This window comes from Drosophila teissieri, chromosome 2R (assembly GCF_016746235.2).
Source record: "Drosophila teissieri strain GT53w chromosome 2R, Prin_Dtei_1.1, whole genome shotgun sequence".
Classification (NCBI taxonomy): domain Eukaryota; kingdom Metazoa; phylum Arthropoda; class Insecta; order Diptera; family Drosophilidae; genus Drosophila; species Drosophila teissieri.
The window spans coordinates 5,060,352-5,081,869 of record NC_053030.1 but is presented as its reverse complement, the minus strand read 5'-3'; the positions used below and the strand labels follow the sequence as shown (position 1 = coordinate 5,081,869).

The 21,518-nt window shown below is 39.0% G+C and overlaps 1 protein-coding gene across 5 annotated transcripts in view; it reads left to right on the top strand.

Annotated features, from left to right (window-relative positions):
- LOC122614788 (tyrosine-protein phosphatase Lar) overlaps positions 1 to 21,518 on the top strand; it is a 118,093-nt gene that overhangs the window by 51,238 nt on the left and 45,337 nt on the right. For all 5 annotated transcript variants that reach the window (XM_043789444.1, XM_043789443.1, XM_043789446.1 and 2 more), the window contains 2 exons: positions 5,470 to 5,601; positions 5,688 to 5,849. In XM_043789444.1, coding sequence (XP_043645379.1) covers positions 5,470 to 5,601; positions 5,688 to 5,849 — 294 coding nt within the window. The remainder of the gene's footprint in view (positions 1 to 5,469; positions 5,602 to 5,687; positions 5,850 to 21,518) is intronic.

The window sequence follows — 21,518 nt, the reverse complement described above, 5'->3', positions numbered from 1 at the left end:
CTGACCCGAGGCGTTGGCATTGGTCGAAAATGTTTGCAGGGATTTTGAGATTGCCCAACCAGTTGGTTAGTTTATACAGTTTAATGCATACACAAACGTGCGAGTTTGCCAAGTCATTTTTGGCACACGAACTGTGAGATGTGGCTACGAGTTATGGCCGAAAAGTTGCTGCCGAAACTTCGCTAAGCTTTTTAATGGATATTTAAATGAAGAGTTAAATGGGCCAGGGTCGGGGAATATTGAAGAGCCAATCAACACAGTCGATAACTAACTTGCAGCCGAAACGCTTGGTATTTTTGGTCATTGAAAATTGACAACCTATAAATATTTGATGTTGCATCAATCTAGTTCATAGGAAATTCCGATTCTGATAAATTCCTTGAAATATGTATGTATGTGTTTGTAGCCTTGACAGTTGACAGCTGGTCTAAGTATCTTTTTCAATTAGGGGTTGTTCAGGGAATGTTGAGCCAAAACAATAATCATCTTAAAACCGTGCCCTTAATCTGTATACTTCCTTACCTTTACATGAAAGACAGTTTTGGGTTCTGTTTTAGTACACCAACCCCACACTTGTAAAAAAAATGTGAGTACACTCAAGTTTGAAACACATTCGTCATTTTGATAAACAAATTGTTATTTTTTAAATAGATTTATAGGGAGCTGCAAATCAAATTTGTTTTCTAAATCAATTTAAGGATACAAATTGGTTCTTTGTTTTAGTTAGATTTGAATCGTAAATTTTCTGAGTGTTTTAAGGAAAGTCACACGCTTTTAATTTTGATTAATGGCATCAAACTCGACATTTTGGCCCGCATCATTTATATGCTTGACTGACCGAACATTCGGCGTAGGCCTTTCTAAAACTTTATCCCGAAAGTTTTCTATTCCATGTTATCGATTCCATGATGAATTGCCTCGTGCGATTCGCTTGACACTTTGTCCAATTCCAGCCAGAATTTTTCTCTTCCGTGCGGAAGGAAAACGGTTCCCTGTGCAATTTAATTAAACCTTTTCCACTGCATACTTTCCGTAGGAGTTGGTCATAATCGCTGGCTGCCTTTGCCTCGCTATTTCTCAACTGGCGTAAAGTTTATTTTTATTACTCTTTCAAGTAACATTAAAATTTAGTTGCATACGCAACAGCTCAAGGGACGACGGCTGGGGGAGTGCTATAAAAATCCTCCAGTGTAAAACTATGCTGCGCTTTTATAAGTATTTTATTTGTAGCATCCCGGCGGTGGAGGAGAGCAGTACGAGTTTCGAGGCAGTCTCTGTTCCTTAGACTCAGCAGATTTAGCAATGCTTTGCCAAAGTTGCCGCATTAAAAATACAACACGAGAATCGAGTGCTGGGGGTCGGAACACACACAGAGTTGCAATTTGGTCATGGAGGGAGATTGGGGATAGGGTTTGGGGTAGGAAAGTGCCCAGGAGGCAAGGGAGTGGGAAATGCAATGAATCGTTAAATTTAGCATCGTATTTCAATGCAATTCAGCTGAACGAAACGGAACGAACGAAACGAAACGAAAACGCTTCTGATGCTGACAGGTGAATTGCAGCTGTCAGTCAGTGGAAACGACCCGTTCGGCTCATCTTCCCGTTTGGAAAGGCATCTTCTCCTGCTATTTTCCCCTTTTCCAGCTTCCTGCTTGCCAAATGATTTGTCGCCAACATGCCCTCATATATACGAAATGTACCTATATACACAGTCTATACATCTGCGGACTTATAGAGCTGACAAGCAGCTTAGCAGCTCATCCTTCCTCTGCAGAGCATCTTATGACTATTTGCAGTGGAAGCGTTTCCATTACAAGCCGAACCTGAATCTCCCCCTTTTGCCCCATAAAATGGTACCCACTCGCACTTTGCACTTATTAAAAAGTCGTATGTTTGATGGGGCTGGTGAACTCTGAAATTCTGGCTTCGAGCATAAATTGCCAGAATGTAGCCGGAGGCCTAACTTTCAAGTTTTCCCTAACTAGGCCTGGGGCCATAAAACCCAGCTGCATACTTTACGATTCCATTCAGCATATGCTTATTTTATACACATACAAACATCTACATACATATATGTATATACCACACACATACCCCGGCTAAAGTAGCGATTGAGGCATATTCCCTCTTTTCCGTGAATGCCACACGGGGTCAATTTTTATGAGCATTTCGGCATATTGGAAAATGGGGCCAAAAGTTATGGGTATACTTTAAAGGGGCACCACAAAAAGAGAGGCACCAAAGGGAGCTGGCATCATTTTTTCCATAAATTTAGATCCTTTAAGTTAGTTTATTTAGTTACTTTAAAAGTAGATATATAAAAGGGAGTGGTTGCTATATTTTATGGTAATACAAACATAAATATAAACATTTATATAATGAACTCCCAACGTTCTATAAGCAAACCAAATTTCATTGTACAAATAGCTGATTCAGCTTGTTAATTTGGGCTTCAACTTCAAATGTTTGAGTGAAAATCCAATATCAAAGTCAAATTAGAATATTAAATGTAAATGGGATTGGTTAAACAGCAGTGTAATTTATTAAATTAATATGGCCTTGTGTTAAGTTAGTTTAAGTTGGATACCTAGTTTAATATTTGCATTTAATTTCAAATGTTCCACACGTCCACTTATGATGCCTTGACCTATTATCATATCTATCTCTCGATTTGCACTTTAACCCATTCCCGCTTGTCTGACCCTCCTGTTCAGTTCTATTTAACTACGCCCCTTATTGGGCATAAAGCTTATAGAATATTTTTTCATAAAATCAATTCGAATTTTCTATTGTGTGTGGTGTTCTTTCTCAACCTTTTTTTGTACGGGCCATAGTAAAAATGTTAGTATTAATTTCCATATAAATTGCTTGAATGCGCGTATTGGTATTTGTGCCCCTCTGTCTGCGCGCGTGTGTGTGTGTGGGTGTGGGTGTGTATCTATAACTGCACATTTCAAACGCTCAAATCAATTTGCACATATCAACAACGAAATTGTTTGCTCAATGCGGACTGCGTTGCCAGTGCTTCCCATTTTTTCGCTTTTCCAGCCGAACGTGCGAAATGAAAAATCAGCAAAAAGTTGCACGCAAGCACAACTTGGCTGCAGTTCAGATTCCTTGATTTTCCACCCATCCACCCCCTTTTATGGCCCGGGGCTGTGTATCTTTGTAATCTACAAATTTCATTTGCTATGCCTTTAATCTTTGTAACAGGAAATGGAGCCGCCAAATAGCACGAGCATAATTAAATTTATTTAAATTTTATCTCTGTATTTTCGCCTAAAACCAAACAAACGACGAGCAGTGTTGGCAATCCGGCAAAATAAACAAAAATCCCTGGTTTATGGCCTTAATGATACGCTTTTTATGAGTCGGCACGGAAGTGTCTTGAACGCCGTCTGTCTGTCTGTCTGTGTTTTTTCCTCTGCCTTTAGCCATTGCCCCGCCATCAAATTGTTTAAGCAAACATAAAACTTTACAAATGCGAGGAAAAAATATATATTTACTGAAGAATTTGCGTCTGCCTGCGGAAAAGCGAAGAGCTCATTACAGCCGCAAAAACCAATATGCTTATTGCTGATTCGCCGGCAGCTCAGTCGTGGCTATAAAAACTGCTAACGTAAGCGTAAAATGCTTTCAAGTGCTTCGCAAATCCAGCAAATCTAGCAAACCAAACCGCGATGGCAAATCATCTTGGGATTGGGGTGCAAAACGTGTCATTTCTTCCCATTTCCTTCGTTCCATTTTTTAATGAGCAAAAGCAACAATTGTTGTAGGTGGCAGAACTACATTTCCTTGCCATTTTCTGCCTGCTTACTTTTGCTTTATTTTCTGCAACTGCGTTTATATGAAATTGATTTAAATATTCGCCGAATTTTTCATTATAAATTGCAACTGCCTTTTGCCCCACTGCCTTAACTTATTGCCTTGGCATCGTGATCAGAAAACTTCTGCGACCAAAGTTGAGCCCAGAAACTTTGGTAAATGATACAGACTGACTGTGTTGCAGCAACAGCAAATTTGCCCCATTATTATGGCCAGGCTAACCACAAAAAGCGGTGGCCACAGGAAGTTTTGCCCTGTGGAAAACTTTAAATTATTTAGAATACTCTTAGGCTGTACGGAGTACAATGTCCCCGAGTTTGCCTCCTTTGTTATTCCTCTAGGACCAGTACTTCAATATATCCATGTTGCAAGTGGCTGATTGTCGCTTCATTTTACCAATTAGTTTATAGTATCCTAGTGCTGATTTATGAGGAGTATGAACCCTCTTTACTATGATTTTAAAACAATACAATAACTTTAAGTATCTTTAAGTATTTCGATAAAAACTAAGGAGTATTGGCTAAGTTATTTATTAAGTTATGTCCTGCAAGTTGCAGTTCCTAGTTCTATGCAATATTGTATGGCAATATAGATAACATAAAATACCGTATAACCAAAGCTTGAATAATACAATAATTCGCGTAAATTGAAAGCAAATTTGCCGACGTTCTCGTGCGCGATTCGAAACGCCATTACTAACCGGTCTGATGCCCATTACAGATGCAAATTATTCGGATATACCATATATACAGTATCTCACACGTAAGTCAGGCTGCGGCCTAAGGTTGCATTGCACTAACAATTTAAGCGGCGCGTTTTATATTTAATTTCAATCAAAGTCTGATGCAAAAAGTGAATTAAAATCAGAATCATAAATCGAATTGATATGTTGGGTAAACTACTTTACGTTCCGGGTCGAAAGAAGCATACGTATGGACGACATGATGTGGGCTACATATTGCAGCATGCAGCATACGCATGACAATATTTTTGCTGGTTGTTTAACGTTTCGTGATTTTTGCCAGATTTTTAATGCCACACATCTGTTTTCCCTGCCGTCGCCCGGCTTCCCTATTCCCGCAATCTGCTATCCTGTGCAATCCTGCCGTCCTGCCATCCTGCCGTCCTGGCGGCCTGGTATCCTTTTTGCCACACTCACACATCTGCGAGGCACGTACTCCGTTGAGGGTGTGTGTGAGCAAACAACATGCGACGTTGTATTGACAGCATATTGTGACAAATATGTAAAAAGAATATATGAAAACACCCGCTGCCTGCAGCCCGGCAGAAAGCGAGCTATTCGAAATAATGGAAATGCATTCGAGTTATTCAGCACAGCAGCTTTAAAACGGCTGATGCCTACTTAATGCTCTTAGCGCACACAAAAATAAATGAAACCAATGGCCAACGTATACTTCTTGGACGTATGAGCCACACTATTTTGTATGTTTTCGGCATACTAGTACAAGGCTGTGAGCTCTTTGCTCACAGGCTTACCAACCCAGTTTAGCGAGCTCAGCATGTGTGGCACCGAAAACTGCGTTCGAAATTCCGAATTTCTAAGCCCGAAATAATAAGTGCTTCCAGAGCCTTTTAAGCCCAGTTAGTAACCCACATTGCCATGTTCTTTTACGACCCTCCACAGATCCGCCGGAGATCATCAGGAAGCCGCAGAATCAGGGAGTCCGAGTGGGCGGCGTTGCTAGCTTCTATTGTGCGGCCCGCGGTGATCCGCCTCCATCGATAGTGTGGCGCAAAAATGGCAAAAAAGTTTCGGGTAAGTTTCCCCCAACAACGGCTTCCCCGGCCCAGTCCTCCCACTCCCTCTCTTAACGGAGCCCCGTGGTTTCCATCGTTTTGCAGGAACCCAGTCGCGTTACACGGTGCTGGAGCAGCCCGGCGGGATTTCCATACTCCGGATTGAGCCCGTGCGGGCGGGACGCGATGATGCCCCATACGAATGTGTGGCGGAGAACGGGGTGGGCGATGCCGTTTCCGCAGATGCAACTTTAACCATCTATGAAGGTAAGTGCCGTGCCGTCATCGACATCACCGTTTGCAGTTATTTATGGCCTTCGAGTGCAGCCTCCTAATTGAACCACACTCTACGGGAGATGCACTGGGCGAAATTCTGTAGCTGAAATCAAAGACTAATATGTGTATATGCTTGTATTGGAACTAACCATGAGTGTAGTACTTAGGGCATGCACAGCATAGCTATGCAAATCCGAAGTCACTTGATCATTTTCAGCAGCTTAACTAATCCTTTACCAATACAATCCTAAAGAAATTTGTGGCGAAATAGATCTTGATTTTTTAGTGTGGTAAAAACAAAGTTTGCGTTACCCATCTAACTGAATCCCTTTTATTTTCCGGTTTACGAAGAAAAGAGTCGTGATAGAGCGACACAAAAAGTTTCGCCTGGGATGCGTCGCAATGTAAACTACGTTCATACATTGATTTTGAATTAAAACTGGGCAAAGAACTTGGCGTAAATGGTAAACTTTTGGGAAGCTCAAACCACCAGGCCCCCAAGGGTGGCGGTGGAAAGTTATTTGCCAGCTTGTTTGTGTGGCTTAAATTACTTGCCAAAATTTACTTTTGCTTATTTACAACTGGGCAAAGGATAAAGTTTTCGCTCTCTAAGCCTAATCAAGTCTGGGTAGAGGGCGGATGGGCTTGGATAGCCAGGCAATTGAACTAATTTGCTTAAACTGAGAGCAGTCCAAGTATTTATACATTCTCCACTCAGCTTCCCACCCACCTTGCTTTTTTTATTTTTATTTTTTTATTTTGGTCCCAAATTATAAACAGCAAAAGTTCAATAACAAAAATTGTTCTCCCTAATGGGGAGTGGGCTTGGAAAAGGCAGAAGTTATAACTTTTAATGAGATTAAAGAAGCAAATTATTTGGTAAATCAACTCCAATACAAAATACATATTGATCGATGGTCTCTGGTTGGCTGAGTTCATTTGAAGCGAAAGTCAAATTCTTGCTGAATTAATTAGGAGCGTTTTTGGGTTATAACATAATTATGCCCTTTAATGCCCTTAAATTGATTGAAGCTTGTTTCGGAAGAAGGATTAAATGTAGTCTTTATAATGTAAATTTAAACAGTATATAGTAAAAAGAAATTTAATTTGCATACAAATGCTGGGGGGCTGATAGCACCCCGAACTAAAAAGCCAAAATACACCACTGACTAACGTACATATTTGGTATTTATGTGTTGAGATCCTGTTGTGTTAACGAGGCTAGTAAGCCACGTTACCTTGGCCTGCCTTTTGGTCTTTTGCTGAACTTTTACCTTCACTCACATGGTTGTTAGTCCTCGGTAAACTACACTAATTACTTCCCCCATATGTGGCATATGGACTGGGGTGCACTCCATTCGCTTTTGAGTCTATCAGCGAGCGCTCCAACTTGCCACAAATCAAATGCACACCAATTACGTGGCGCCAAAGTGCACAGAGAGCATAATCAACTCGCATAATTAACAACTAAAAATGCAAACTAGCCGCATAAAAAGACCGAGTGCGGATAGAGACATTGTGGAATGGTTAAGGGTAGGGGCCTCAGACATAGGGCCAAAACCAAAACAGGCCCACCGGAGTGTATCAACAAAAATATGCTCCTATCCACTAGTTTTTTTTTTTTTAGCTTCGTTCACCTTCTGGCCTCTGTGCAATTTTCACACATTTTGCGGTTCCCTTTGGCGGCCTCATAAACAACCAACAAACAACTGGCTAAATCCCGAAACAACAACAATAATAAACAAGCTAAAATGGCTGGCAGACAGTAGTAAATTATAAGTTGGAGCTGCAGCTCGTAGACTCGGGGATAAAAGTAGTGCACATTACTCATACGCCGCGTACATAAATTTTCCACCTTCCAGCCTTCGGGTACGTAATTATTTTCCGTTTACAAAATGTCTGCCAAACACCTGGAAGTCATCAGTGCAGAATGGGGGTGTGCTGCGATTACGGTTGAAAATATGGTGAATAATAAATAGATTTTTTCCCCCACAAGCCTCCAGAAAGAAACTGGGGAGAATTGCATGAAATATGAAATAGTTGTACAACTTAAAACCAAAATTTATTACCCCTTCCTCCATCGGAAGGTGGCCCAGAAACCCCACTTTGTTACCATGGCACATAATTAAAATGTTGCTCTTGTCAAGAGCAAAACATTCATCCAGAGACTTAGAGCTGAAAACACGACCACCATCCGCCAGATAACAAAGTCACACAGCCATGAGCAGCAACGTGGCCGAAGGCAAAGTCCTGGCTTAATGGCGAAATAATAATGCAGCCGGCAAATGGAAGACAGCATTATAATAAACACACCAATACCAGAAAAAAGAAACTTATCGCTCGCTATAAATTTAGTCAAAGCGTGCGGAGAACAGAAGCAATCAGGCAACAAATTGTAAACACTAAATTTCAGCAGCCAGCGAACAAAGGGGCGGCGAGTTGGCCAAAAGACCGGGCCACATTAGCACTAAATCGCAACGACTAACGCAGTCAGTTGGCTAAGCGTTTCGGGCATAAATATGCGTGGAAATAAAAGAAGGATGCCAGGAGTCACGCCTCCGGTGGCAAGATTTATCCAGCCACCGCCAGCACAAAACTAATCTTTCCTTCGATATTTGCATAAAAAACAAACATGTCAAAAGATATGTGCAGATACACATATATGGAAGTGGGAATCCGCTTCCCACGCTTTTGTTTAACTTGTATTTTCTTTCCCCTTTTGTTTTTTTTGTTTTTTTTGGGGGAGTGCATAAAGCTGCAAAGGCAAAGGGGGATTTACTATGCCGCCCTCTTTTTGGCAAGATATTGCTCGACAGGTGAGGAGACAGAGTCACGTTACTCGCAGGTGTTGCAGGTGCAATCTATCCAAAAAACCTGGCCCTCGTGGGTGTGGCGGCTCGTCGGCTTTTGTGGCAAGGAGCAGCAAGAGGAGTAGCAGAATGCACGCGCACACACACACACACAGACACACAAACACACCCACACACCCTCACACACAGATCGCTGTGGCAAGTGTTTTTGATCTCGCGCTGCTTTAGCCTGTTGAGAATTTTGATTAAAAATGCTTTCACGTGAAACTCAAACGTGCCCCAACGATGCTCCTCTGCATATGTGGGCGCCTTTATTGGCATTTGGGTGGCGTTTATTTTTCCACGCTTTTCCACACTCTTCTCTGTGTGTGTGAAAATTTTTACATTGAGATTTATCACGCAAAAAATATAAAAAATTTATTGTATATATGAAGGAGCGCGCAAAGGTAGAAAAAGTTATGTGGACAAAAAGTAAAGAGTATAAAACTGCCCTATGGCATGGCAACTTTTTACATGCGGAAATTAATTGCCTGTGTCTGGATGCCAGTGTTGTATTATCTGTTGCAATTAAGTATATGTCTTCTCAAGTCTTTAGTTTGAGTAAGTGACTACGAAAAGTTTCAATCAAACTGCCTTGATTTACATTATTTATATTATAAACCAGTTAAGTTTGTTTTGAAATTATTAATAATATTTAATAAAAAGTCTCACTTTATTTTGTATATCTTCTTTCACTATGTTGTACTTTATTATTTGTGAAACATTTAATTATTCCCCCCACCAACATCCCCTTCCATTTTGGTTCGTTGGTGTTGTCTAGACGCAAAGGAGCTAATGAAAGCCGCTTGCCTTCCTGCAAATTGCAATAAAATCATCTGAAAGGCAATCTGCTTTGCCGCAGAGCAGAAAGCAACAAACCCAAAACAATTTGCTTTTAAATTTGCCTGCCAAAAAACATTTTAGCACCTCAAACGGCTAACAATCTTCCCTTTTTCGGTCGCTCCTCCTTGCTGTTCGGGAAAATCCCTGGGCAAAAACAATATGCCGTCCGCCGTGGAGGCGCAAATAAATTTCATTAATTGCCACCCGAAGAGGAGACTGCGATGGCATCGTTCAAGAATTTCGCAGTTTTGGGGGGAAGGAGCATTCATTAATCTCACTTTATAGTAATAAGCGGCTTTGCTGGTTACGGTTTGGTTTGGCTTGGTTTGGTTTGCCTGGGCTTCCTCCTGTTTTTTAGGTTTTACTCCTCCCTTTTTTTTCCTTTGCTGAAAGGGGAAGTCCGAACTGTGGCCCATTAGTTGGGCTTGATTAAAACGCTGGACTCAACCGAGCCGGGAAAACCCACCCAGGCTGCACTTGTTGCAAAGTCAAATGGCATGTTCTGGGCATTGGGGAAAACTTCATCCTTGGCTTTGGCCCGTTGTGCGCTCACATAGACAAACATTGACAATACACTGGGCGCATTTAACTGGCCAGCGGCATTGGCCACATCCTCGGCCACCAGGAGTCCTCGTCCCTCGCTCGTCCCTCGGCCCTGAGCACCGTTTGCGGTTCGCCTAAAAAGTCGTATTAATAATGAAAATTCCACAGTAGCGAAAAGTTTAAATGGGCGAAATTTGCTGCGGAGAAGGGAGCCGGCTATTTTGGCCCTGCAGCAATGCAGCTGTGGCACCAAGCTGTGCCAGGAATAAGGATCCTGCATCCTGGATCCCGGATCCTGGACACCCTGCATACTCCATCCTCCATAAAATGAAGTGTGTGTGCTGCAAAGTTATTGGACTTATGGCTGTTTATATTTAATGTATGACAAAAGTGCTGAACTTAAAGCAAAAACTGCAGTAAGTCCAACTGCAAAAAGTGCCCACAATAGCCCGTTAGTCAATGTACATTATTCAAAAGTTGTAGTAGTTAGTTAAACTTTCCTCAGTTGTGTCAATATAAAATTAAAGCTTCGATAACTTCGCTAGCTCGATTAAAATGGCAAAAAAGGGCATTCTATAATAACATAATACATAACTGGCCAGCACACCGTTTACTGAAGTATATACATATGTTTTAAACTAAAACAGCTCATTATGTCATAAAATACCTCGTTAAATGTAAATGCTGTCACCATATCTTCATAAATTGTGTTTTATTATGGTCATAACATAACTTGGCGGCTTGGCTACTAGCTGCTGTGAAAAAATCCCGCCATATAGCTCAACTAAACACATTTCGCTGCTTTTCAAATGTAGACCAATTAAATGTTCATCTCGCTCACTCGCATTTCACCTTATGATTTGTGCTGCCGAAAAGCCATAAAGTGCTGCTCCAAATTGCGAAAATATTTCAAAAACTAGCCACCACATATATATACGTACACATATATATTCTGCGATTGCTGTGTTGCGTGCAACCGAGCTGCACACGTAAATACCAAAAGTCGTCTTGAGTTGGGCAACTTGGAAACCGGGTTGCCTTTGGAATAGGGTGCAGCAGAAAATGTTCTGCAAGGCGTATTGCGGGTTTGATGGAGAAGAGTCTCAATTGTTGGTTGAAATGAAGGAAGCCTGGTCGGCGAAGATTTTAATCAAGCGAGTCGAAGAGGCTTAGAAAGGAATGAAAACTGTATTTGGAGATTAGCCAACTTAGTTTGAATTATACATGAAATCGAGGTGACGAGAGGAATATATTTTATAACATATAAATCGGATTTCCGTTTCTGGAGGTTGCTTTCCACTTTTTTCCTCTACAATCTCCATATATCTATATACACATTTTATTATGCCGGAAAATGCATTTGAAATTCATCAGTAGAAATTGGTAGCAGACCTACTTACGTAGATACCCCCCACATGACAGTCCTCCTTTGCATCAATATACGTATGTATATATGTGTATATATGATCGGCCCTCAATCAGCCCACTTTTGCTTCTCTTGGCTGCCAAGTAAGTGCAAGTCAGCCACCACCGCCTTCTCTTCGACCCAGCATCTCAATTTTTTCGGTATTAAAGTTTCAGATGTAATGACGTTAAATAAAATTGGAAGCGACTTGAAAAAATTGAACTTATATTGGCTTCCCAAAAAATGAAAAACGAAAATAGATAAGAAAAGTGAAATTGTTACTTTTTATAGGTTCTAGAGGGTGGACGACGAAGCTCACCATTCAGTGCAATATTATCTCAAAGGAGAAAAAAAGAGTGCGTTTTTTTTCCTTGTTAAACGACATTCCATTATAATAAAGCTTTGTGAACAGATAGTTGTAAGTTAGGCAGACCAACTCGGGTGTTAAACTATGAAGCATAAGGAGCATAAAGTCCGTGCAATAATTTAATTAATTAATTAGGAATAAGTCCAATGAGTGACTTTTACTTCTAAATCGATCTTAAACTAGCATGCAGTACTTTGGACCAATAAAATGCGTGTTAATCGCTTTAAACATCTTTAAAATTCACTCAAGAACGTGGAGTTAATTAAATTCCTCCTGTTGTGAGTTCTGCTCAGCCGGCAGTTTCTTTGAAGCACTTGAATGTGGCCCGTGTTCACCCAGCCATTCATACATAATTTCAGCTGCTCCATAAGCAGGCAGTGTTTGTTTATTATTCTATTCCCGCCGAAAAGAACGGGAAACACGGCACTACTCACATGTATGTATTTACTATTTCAAAGCTCACTTTTGCGGACAGAAGCTGCTGTCTTTGTTGTGTGTTGTTTGTGTGTTTCGCTTTAGTTTTGGCCGCATTTTTGCTCTTTGTTTGGGAAAGCGCATTGTGCGGCACCAGGGGCTTTTGCCTTGCCAACGACCACGGAGAAGCTAACAATGATGTGGATATTGTCGAGACGGTCGGCGGTTTTATTCTGGCCCGATAAATAATAAATGCATTCTTCCTCCCGACACTCTGGACGTTTTCGCGAAAATGGAAAATTCCGTTGATTTGGCAAAGATACTTTTCACTCCACTGCCAAATAGCCTACAACTTAATCAACCGAACTTCGTGATGCAAAGTGCCTGTGTTTGCCTTGCAGGCAAATGAGATGGCTCGAAGGCAGAAGGGAAGGTCCTGCTTGGCTCACCTTGACGTGATCCTGACACGTCCTGACATACGATGCCACTTACGATATGTCTTTGTTTCCTTTGCGTTTGTTTGTTTTGTGTTCTGTTTGTTTGTGGTGCCTTTTGATATCTCAACTTTTGGCGCGTGGCTTTTGGCGACACTTAGCGCATTGTAAATCGAGGCAATCGTCTCCCGTCCTCGGCTCGTTTTTATGTGTGTGAGTGTGAGTGCTATCGTTGGCACAGCCTGACAAGGACCTTCGACTTGTCACAGGGTAGCACTTCAACCCTCGCCCAACAAATTGTTGCGTTTATTTATTTATTTTTTTCGTTACATGTGTAACAAAGTTTTGCATTTGCTTTGAGCTTGTCACACATTAAAGAACACAGGCTCGAAAAAATTCGAAACATTCGAAATTTTTTAACCCCTCCTTCGGTTTTTTATTTGGGTTACTGTTTGTTTGCTTGTTTTTTGTTTTTTAGCGTACGCGGAAAAAGTTTTCACTTATCTGTCATGTGGAGTTGGGTTAGGCATCACGAGAGGGGGAATGAAAGCGGGTCATCCTTTGTCAGGCATTTGACATGTGGCATAAATCGCGTAAAACAATTGTAAACGAGTGTGTAGACTAAAGAAGGTGGGTGGTTTCCATTTCCCCCTACTCCGAGTTTCTCCAAAAAATTGCGAATCGGCAGTGAAAAATTATTTCGGCTTGTCAGAATGCTGAAGATCCGGCAATAAGTCAGGAGGTTGGAATATGTCGTGCGCTGAAATATTATCCTATCCTCCACTTCTATGTCATCAGTCTGGGTGAGATTTCTTGATTAATAATTGGACTTCTCCCGGAAATATTCAATTTTTTTTTTTTTGGTGATATTTCTATCCTTTTTTGTGCGAATTTCCCACTTTCTTGCCTTATCAGCTTTGTACCGCTTTATCTTCTAGTGCCTCCCTTAAAAAGCTTTTGGCTTTCCTTCATAAACATTGTGCTTAACTTAATACCGGAAAATGTCTTATTTGACACTTTTTCGGACATTTCATCTCATAGTTTATCACTTACTCTTGCCGCTCAAATAATTTTAGCTTAGCTCAACCGTTTTCCCGACCTTTTCCGCCTCCGCCATCCCAACAACAAAGTGCTCAATGAGCCATGCAAAAGGGCAGCAAATGACCTTTGACACTGACCATCGGGCCAGATCTGTGGGAAAGGAAAGTTGGAACAAGTCGAGGAAAAATAGTGGACCGCGTTTTCATAGGGCAAGACCCATCTAAATGTCACTGGCTTATCACATATGAAATATCGCCTAAACTAACACAAAATGTCAAACTTGCAGCCGAGTCAAAAAAGGGTTTCTATTTTGACTTGTATGATTTACGATGGCCGATTAAAATGGCAAGGCATAAAAGTATTTTTCTTATATTTTTTTTTAATGCAAAAGCGGTTGTTAAAAGTTAATCAGTTACTGCCGCCGTTGCTTCTGCTGTTGTCCTGCGATGAAAAATTGTCCTGGCGAGTGACTGACATTTCATTAAAAACAAGGGGAGGTCGCAGCTTGGAGAGCTATTCTGGCAATGCCACACTTACACAGTCAATTGCACAAATCTGGCCAAGTTGGGGCCCCATTCGTCGCTCGATTATAATTTAATCTAGTGTGGTATGTGCGAAAGGACGACCCAGAGACTCTGGAGCTGTGGAACGTGATGCCGCGCACACATTACCATTTTTCACATTGTTTTCTGTGCCCGCCCAGAAAAAAACGAAAACAGGAAAATACCAAGAGTATATATTTATATATGGTATATAAGGGACCGAGGCGAAATAGAAGTGTCTGTCATTTTTATAAATAACATTTTCCGAGTATGCAGAGCGCGCGCGAACAACATCTGTGTGTGTCATTGTCACCGGAGCGAACAACTTGAAATATGTGCCAACAATTTTGTAGTATCATAATACTGCATACTTTCGGGCACCCCAAACCGATAAATCTGCCCAGGCGTAATTAAAGTAATTGCAAATGGAATTTCTTCTAGTGTCGCTTGAAGGCGGCGATTAAGCCATTTATGCCCTGGCAGCGGAAAAATGTTAAGCACTTGCCTTTCTCCATTCTCCTTGCCTGCAGAGGGAAAAGTAGAGGCTTCTGAACTTGAATTCGTGTGCTGGGGTCTAATTAAAGCATTTTGGTTAAGGGTAAACATCAGCAAGCGGAAATTCGCAGCGGAATTTGGCTGCTCAGCTGGCAAATGATGATGTTCTGGGTGGCCAAAAGTCGAGTCAGCGAAAATATGTGTGTGAATTGTGGCCCAAAGAGGATTTTCTTTTGCGTCATGGAAATGAGGCTTACACATGAAATTGCAATCAAAAAATGGGCACACTTAAAGTTTTATGTTTGCGATGGGTAGGTACTTACAATCTGGCTTCGATGCCCTTAATTGTGTCTTTAATGGCTAAAAGCTTGGCCATTTTTAGCTGCCAGTGCCATTGCTTCCGGATTTTAGTAATGCGCTGTTTTGCAAGCGTTTGCCAAAAACGAATTAACCATAGCTAGCCACTCAAAATGAAAATTGAAAACTATTACTCTGCTAACAGTGATACATACCACATTGTAAAGATGAACGCGATTGCTTAACTAAGATATGGGCTTCTTATAAAATAACGCTGAACGCTTTCCTGTTTGGAAAGGGCGTTCAAAAATCTTTCCGCTCATTATAAAATGCACTGCAGAACATTAACCGCTTTTGCTGGTGGTGGCACCAAGAGTGGGACAACTTCAACCCAGTATGCCCCACCAAGTCAGTGTGCTCGCTCATAATTTTCCGCACACAATGCTCTTTTTGCTAGCCTTGAGCCAGTTGAGTCCACCACATCCTCGCGTATGTGCTGCATTTGCCTTTGGATAGCGGACTGAAACAGCCGGATCCCGACAAAATAATAAAAACCCACCAGGACCCAGACAACTTTGCTTACAATTAACCTCAAAAATGAGTTTCTATTAAAAAAGGCCCGAAGTCATCGATGTTGTTGGCCATGTGTGTCGCTGTCTTGCCGTCTTGCTGTCTAGGATCGCCCTCCACGAATTGTGGCTGAAACGGCAACAGAAACTTTACGACAGTGCAACGTGACGTATGTTCGAGCTGTCAGTTGTGTTTAATGTTCTGCATAGCATTTTCCTTCGTTTTGTTTCGTCTTGCCCCGCTTTTCCTTGTTCTATCTGTGGAACTTTTATTGTGTAATGCCCAAAAGAAAGTGTTATACTGAACGAATTGTCTTCAGTGTGATTGGGGCTTAATTCCTGAAGTATAATATCATTGTTTAAAATACGTATGCCTTAATATTTGGTTGAAAATACATATATAAACTATCTGCTCATTTCCGTAGAAGAGTGCACTGAAAACTTTACGACAATGAAATAATATATATATTTTTGGGCGTTATTTTTAAACTTTTGAAACATCTGGCCTTTTTTTAATTTGTTAGTAAATTACCCAGAAAATAAAAAATTCATTTGTGGCTTTTGGGGGAAAACACCAAAAACACTTTAAATTCACTCTCACCTGGCAGCTTTAAATTTGCAGACGTGACAGCTGCACATTTCCTCACACAACAAACGTCCAGCACATTAGTTATTCCATCTCCATTGGTTTTCAAATGGACTTGGGAAAAACAATTAGACTTCATCGTACTAATTGTTCTAATGCGAGTACCATTGATTCCCTTTTCCCCCACAAAAGACATTGCAGGATGGGAACGGCGATGGTCACCAGGGACCACGTTTTATTGCATGACTTAGACTTGACCACTTTGAAATTGAATTTTAAATTAATAAACGGCGCGGCTGCATCAAGAATTACAAATTTATATGCATCGTCCTATTTCGTTGTTCTCGCTCGGGAGCGTTCCTGCCGCGTTCCAGGCATTGTGGCCAAATCTATGCACATTTTTTGTTGGTCAACGCCCCCCAAACTCCCCACCTGGCTCCTCCGGGCTTCTCCATCTTGATTTCGTTGCCTCTTGTGAGCATACCCTGTAGCCACAGGTATGCGTATATGAGAATGGGAGAATGCCGAGCTGGCTGATTAAATGTCTTCATACTACAAAAAGCTGGAGTTCAAATGGAAGCGCAATATGGTTCCGCCTTGTGTTTTTTATTCTTATCAAAATATGGATCCCTGCCTTGTAAAAACTACGGATACGTACTTTTAAATTAAATATAAATGGGTTGAAAGTCTCAATATGTTTTACACTTTAGCTCATATTAAAATGTGTTAATAATTAATGCTAATTTCATTGAAATTCTGTAAAGTTTGAGTACTACTAATTTCAATAATACTTTGATTGATCAGGCATACAATTACCTAACCTTTAAGGCAGTTAAGTATCCCCGGAGCTTTCCAATTTATTTCGATATCTATTCATTTTATTACCACGCCTAAGAGGTATTCTACGACTCCAGTGAGGACCCCTTAGACTTTTTCCGCATATAAATCTTGGTTTAGCCGACTGCTCTTTCTTACCGCCCCACGCCACCCATTTTGCATTTTTTCGCAGTGGGTCCTGCCTTTTGGCTGGCTGCTTGTATATTTTATATCGCTCAGGTCCCTTTCTCTGTTTCCTTTCTCCACTGCGTCTCCTTTACATTTTTTTCTTTTTTGTTCGCCCCTTTGTTGGCAAGTTTTGCTTTTGTGGTTTTAATTCTATTTTCGCTATAAATTGTTTCGGTACGCTAACATTTTACAAGGCGCCGAGCGTCGAGAGCGCAGTGTGGCGTTTTACAGTTGGCTGCTGTCCGTATCCTCGCTGTCCGTGGCTGCATCCGTGTCCATGTCCTGGCATGCAACTAATTAAGCTCAAAGAAGCTGGGTCCGCAAAAATCGAATTTTTGAAATTTGAAAGGTGGAATCGTTTGCCCATCGTTTGCCCATGTTTGCCCACCAATTAGTTTTTTTTGCCCACGTCCAGTTTTCAAAATATGAAATTTCGAAAATTTTCGAAAATTTTCGAACTTCAAAAAGTTGACTTTTTTTTTTTTAAATCGCAATAACTTCGTTTGCCCACGTTTGCCCACCCTTTAGAATTTTGAAAAAACGTTTAGTTTAGAAAATATAAGCACTTAAGGAATTAAGCATTTTTCATACCTCAAAACTAAATATTTTCAAACTTTTTTTTTTTAAATCGCAATAACTTCGTTTGCCCACGTTTGCCCACCCTTTAGAATTTTGAAAAAACTTTTAGTTTAGAAAATATTAGCACTTAAGGAATTAAGCATTTTCCATACCTTAAAACTAAATATTTTCCAAAAAAATCGTTTGCCCATCCTTTAAAAATGCTTTTAATCGTTTGCCCACCCTTTAAAAATAGTTTTTTTCGTTTGCCCACCCTTAAAAAAAATGTTTTCGTTTGCCCACCTCTTAAAAATAAATATTTTCAAAAAAAAAAGTTTGCCCATCCTTTAAAAATGCTTTTAATCGTTTGCCCACCCTTTAAAAATAGTTTTTTTCGTTTGCCCACCCTTAAAAAAAATGTTTTCGTTTGCCCACCTCTTAAAAATAAATATTTTCAAAAAAAAAAGTTTGCCCATCCTTTAAAAATGCTTTTAATCGTTTGCCCACCCTTTAAAAATTGTTTTTTTCGTTTGCCCACCCTTAAAAAAAATGTTTTCGTTTGCCCACCTCTTAAAAATAAATATTTTCAAAAAAAAAAGTTTGCCCATCCTTTAAAAATGCTTTTAATCGTTTGCCCACCCTTTAAAAATAGTTTTTTTCGTTTGCCCACCCTTAAAAAAAATGTTTTCGTTTGCCCACCTCTTAAAAATAAATATTTTCAAAAAAAAAAGTTTGCCCATCCTTTAAAAATGCTTTTAATCGTTTGCCCACCCTTTAAAAATTGTTTTTTTCGTTTGCCCACCCTTAAAAAAAATGTTTTCGTTTGCCCACCTCTTAAAAATAAATATTTTCAAAAAAAAAAGTTTGCCCATCCTTTAAAAATGCTTTTAATCGTTTGCCCACCCTTTAAAAATTGTTTTTTTCGTTTGCCCACCCTTAAAAAAAATGTTTTCGTTTGCCCACCTCTTAAAAATAAATATTTTCAAAAAAAAAAGTTTGCCCATCCTTTAAAAATGCTTTTAATCGTTTGCCCACCCTTTAAAAATTGTTTTTTTCGTTTGCCCACCCTTAAAAAAAATGTTTTCGTTTGCCCACCTCTTAAAAATAAATATTTTCAAAAAAAAAAGTTTGCCCATCCTTTAAAAATGCTTTTAATCGTTTGCCCACCCTTTAAAAATTGTTTTTTTCGTTTGCCCACCCTTAAAAAAAATGTTTTCGTTTGCCCACCTCTTAAAAATAAATATTTTCAAAAAAAAAGTTTGCCCATCCTTTAAAAATGCTTTTAATCGTTTGCCCACCCTTTAAAAATTGTTTTTTTCGTTTGCCCACCCTTAAAAAAAATGTTTTCGTTTGCCCACCTCTTAAAAATAAATATTTTCAAAAAAAAAAGTTTGCCCATCCTTTAAAAATGCTTTTAATCGTTTGCCCACCCTTTAAAAATTGTTTTTTTCGTTTGCCCACCCTTAAAAAAAATGTTTTCGTTTGCCCACCTCTTAAAAATAAATATTTTCAAAAAAAAAAGTTTGCCCATCCTTTAAAAATGCTTTTAATCGTTTGCCCACCCTTTAAAAATAGTTTTTTTCGTTTGCCCACCCTTAAAAAAAATGTTTTCGTTTGCCCACCTCTTAAAAATAAATATTTTCAAAAAAAAAAGTTTGCCCATCCTTTAAAAATGCTTTTAATCGTTTGCCCACCCTTTAAAAATAGTTTTTTTCGTTTGCCCACCCTTAAAAAAAATGTTTTCGTTTGCCCACCTCTTAAAAATAAATATTTTCAAAAAAAAAAGTTTGCCCATCCTTTAAAAATGCTTTTAATCGTTTGCCCACCCTTTAAAAATTGTTTTTTTCGTTTGCCCACCCTTAAAAAAAATGTTTTCGTTTGCCCACCTCTTAAAAATAAATATTTTCAAAAAAAAAAGTTTGCCCATCCTTTAAAAATGCTTTTAATCGTTTGCCCACCCTTTAAAAATTGTTTTTTTCGTTTGCCCACCCTTAAAAAAAATGTTTTCGTTTGCCCACCTCTTAAAAATAAATATTTTCAAAAAAAAAAGTTTGCCCATCCTTTAAAAATGCTTTTAATCGTTTGCCCACCCTTTAAAAATTGTTTTTTTCGTTTGCCCACCCTTAAAAAAAATGTTTTCGTTTGCCCACCTCTTAAAAATAAATATTTTCAAAAAAAAAAGTTTGCCCATCCTTTAAAAATGCTTTTAATCGTTTGCCCACCCTTTAAAAATAGTTTTTTTCGTTTGCCCACCCTTAAAAAAAATGTTTTCGTTTGCCCACCTCTTAAAAATAAATATTTTCAAAAAAAAAAGTTTGCCCATCCTTTAAAAATGCTTTTAATCGTTTGCCCACCCTTTAAAAATTGTTTTTTTCGTTTGCCCACCCTTAAAAAAAATGTTTTCGTTTGCCCACCTCTTAAAAATAAATATTTTCAAAAAAAAAAGTTTGCCCATCCTTTAAAAATGCTTTTAATCGTTTGCCCACCCTTTAAAAATTGTTTTTTTCCCACCTCTAAAAATTGTTCTTTTTATTAATTGTTTCTTAAAAATAATTAATTTTGGAAATCTCTCTTTCTCTTTCTTACTCCCAAGAAACGATCAAAGACCGGAGGTGTCTTTGCCTATAACCAACATATGCATATAAATAAAAAACACATACACATTATCGGGTCTGCTATCTGCACTGAAAAAAACAAAATGAAAAAAAAAAGAAAAAACATAATTTTTATGCTTATGAAAAATCCAAATTAGGTTGGATAATAATATGGTATAGCAAACACATATTTGTTTTTCGTTTTTTTTTATATAATACATTGGTTTCTGGGTTGTATGTATATGAACCAATTTGCTAGCAACGAAACGTACGACTAATTTCTAGCTATGTAGCTTTTCAGTCGAACAGCAAATTAACTGTTAAGCATATGAAATTGTTGTTGCTCAGCATAAGGAACTAGTGAAGAATAAGCAGAATACACAACATTGTTTTTGTAATATGTACGTATGCATTGTCAATGCGGCAAGTAACACGTGTGCGTGTGAATTGGCGCCACAACTTACTGAAAGTAATTTTTAATTGCAGATATTTAGTTTTAAGAGGTGTTTAAACGATAAAATCCAAATATATTTATATTGTTATATATATTATATATTATATTATTTATATATATAAATATATTATTTTTTTTTAAGGGTGGTCAAACGATTTTGTTTGAAAATATTTATTTTTAAGAGGTGGGCAAACGAAAACATTTTTTTTAAGGGTGGGCAAACGAAAAAGACAATTTTTAAAGGGTGGGCAAACGATTAAAAGCATTTTTAAAGGATGGGCAAACTTTTTTTTTGAAAATATTTATTTTTAAGAGGTGGGCAAACGAAAACATTTTTTTTAAGGGTGGGCAAACGAAAAAAACAATTTTTAAAGGGTGGGAAAACGATTAAAAGCATTTTTAAAGGATGGGCAAACTTTTTTTTTTGAAAATATTTATTTTTAAGAGGTGGGCAAACGAAAACATTTTTTTAAGGGTGGGCAAACGAAAAAAACTATTTTTAAAGGGTGGGCAAACGATTAAAAGCATTTTTAAAGGATGGGCAAACTTTTTTTTTTGAAAATATTTATTTTTAAGAGGTGGGCAAACGAAAACATTTTTTTTAAGGGTGGGCAAACGAAAAAAACAATTTTTAAAGGGTGGGCAAACGATTAAAAGCATTTTT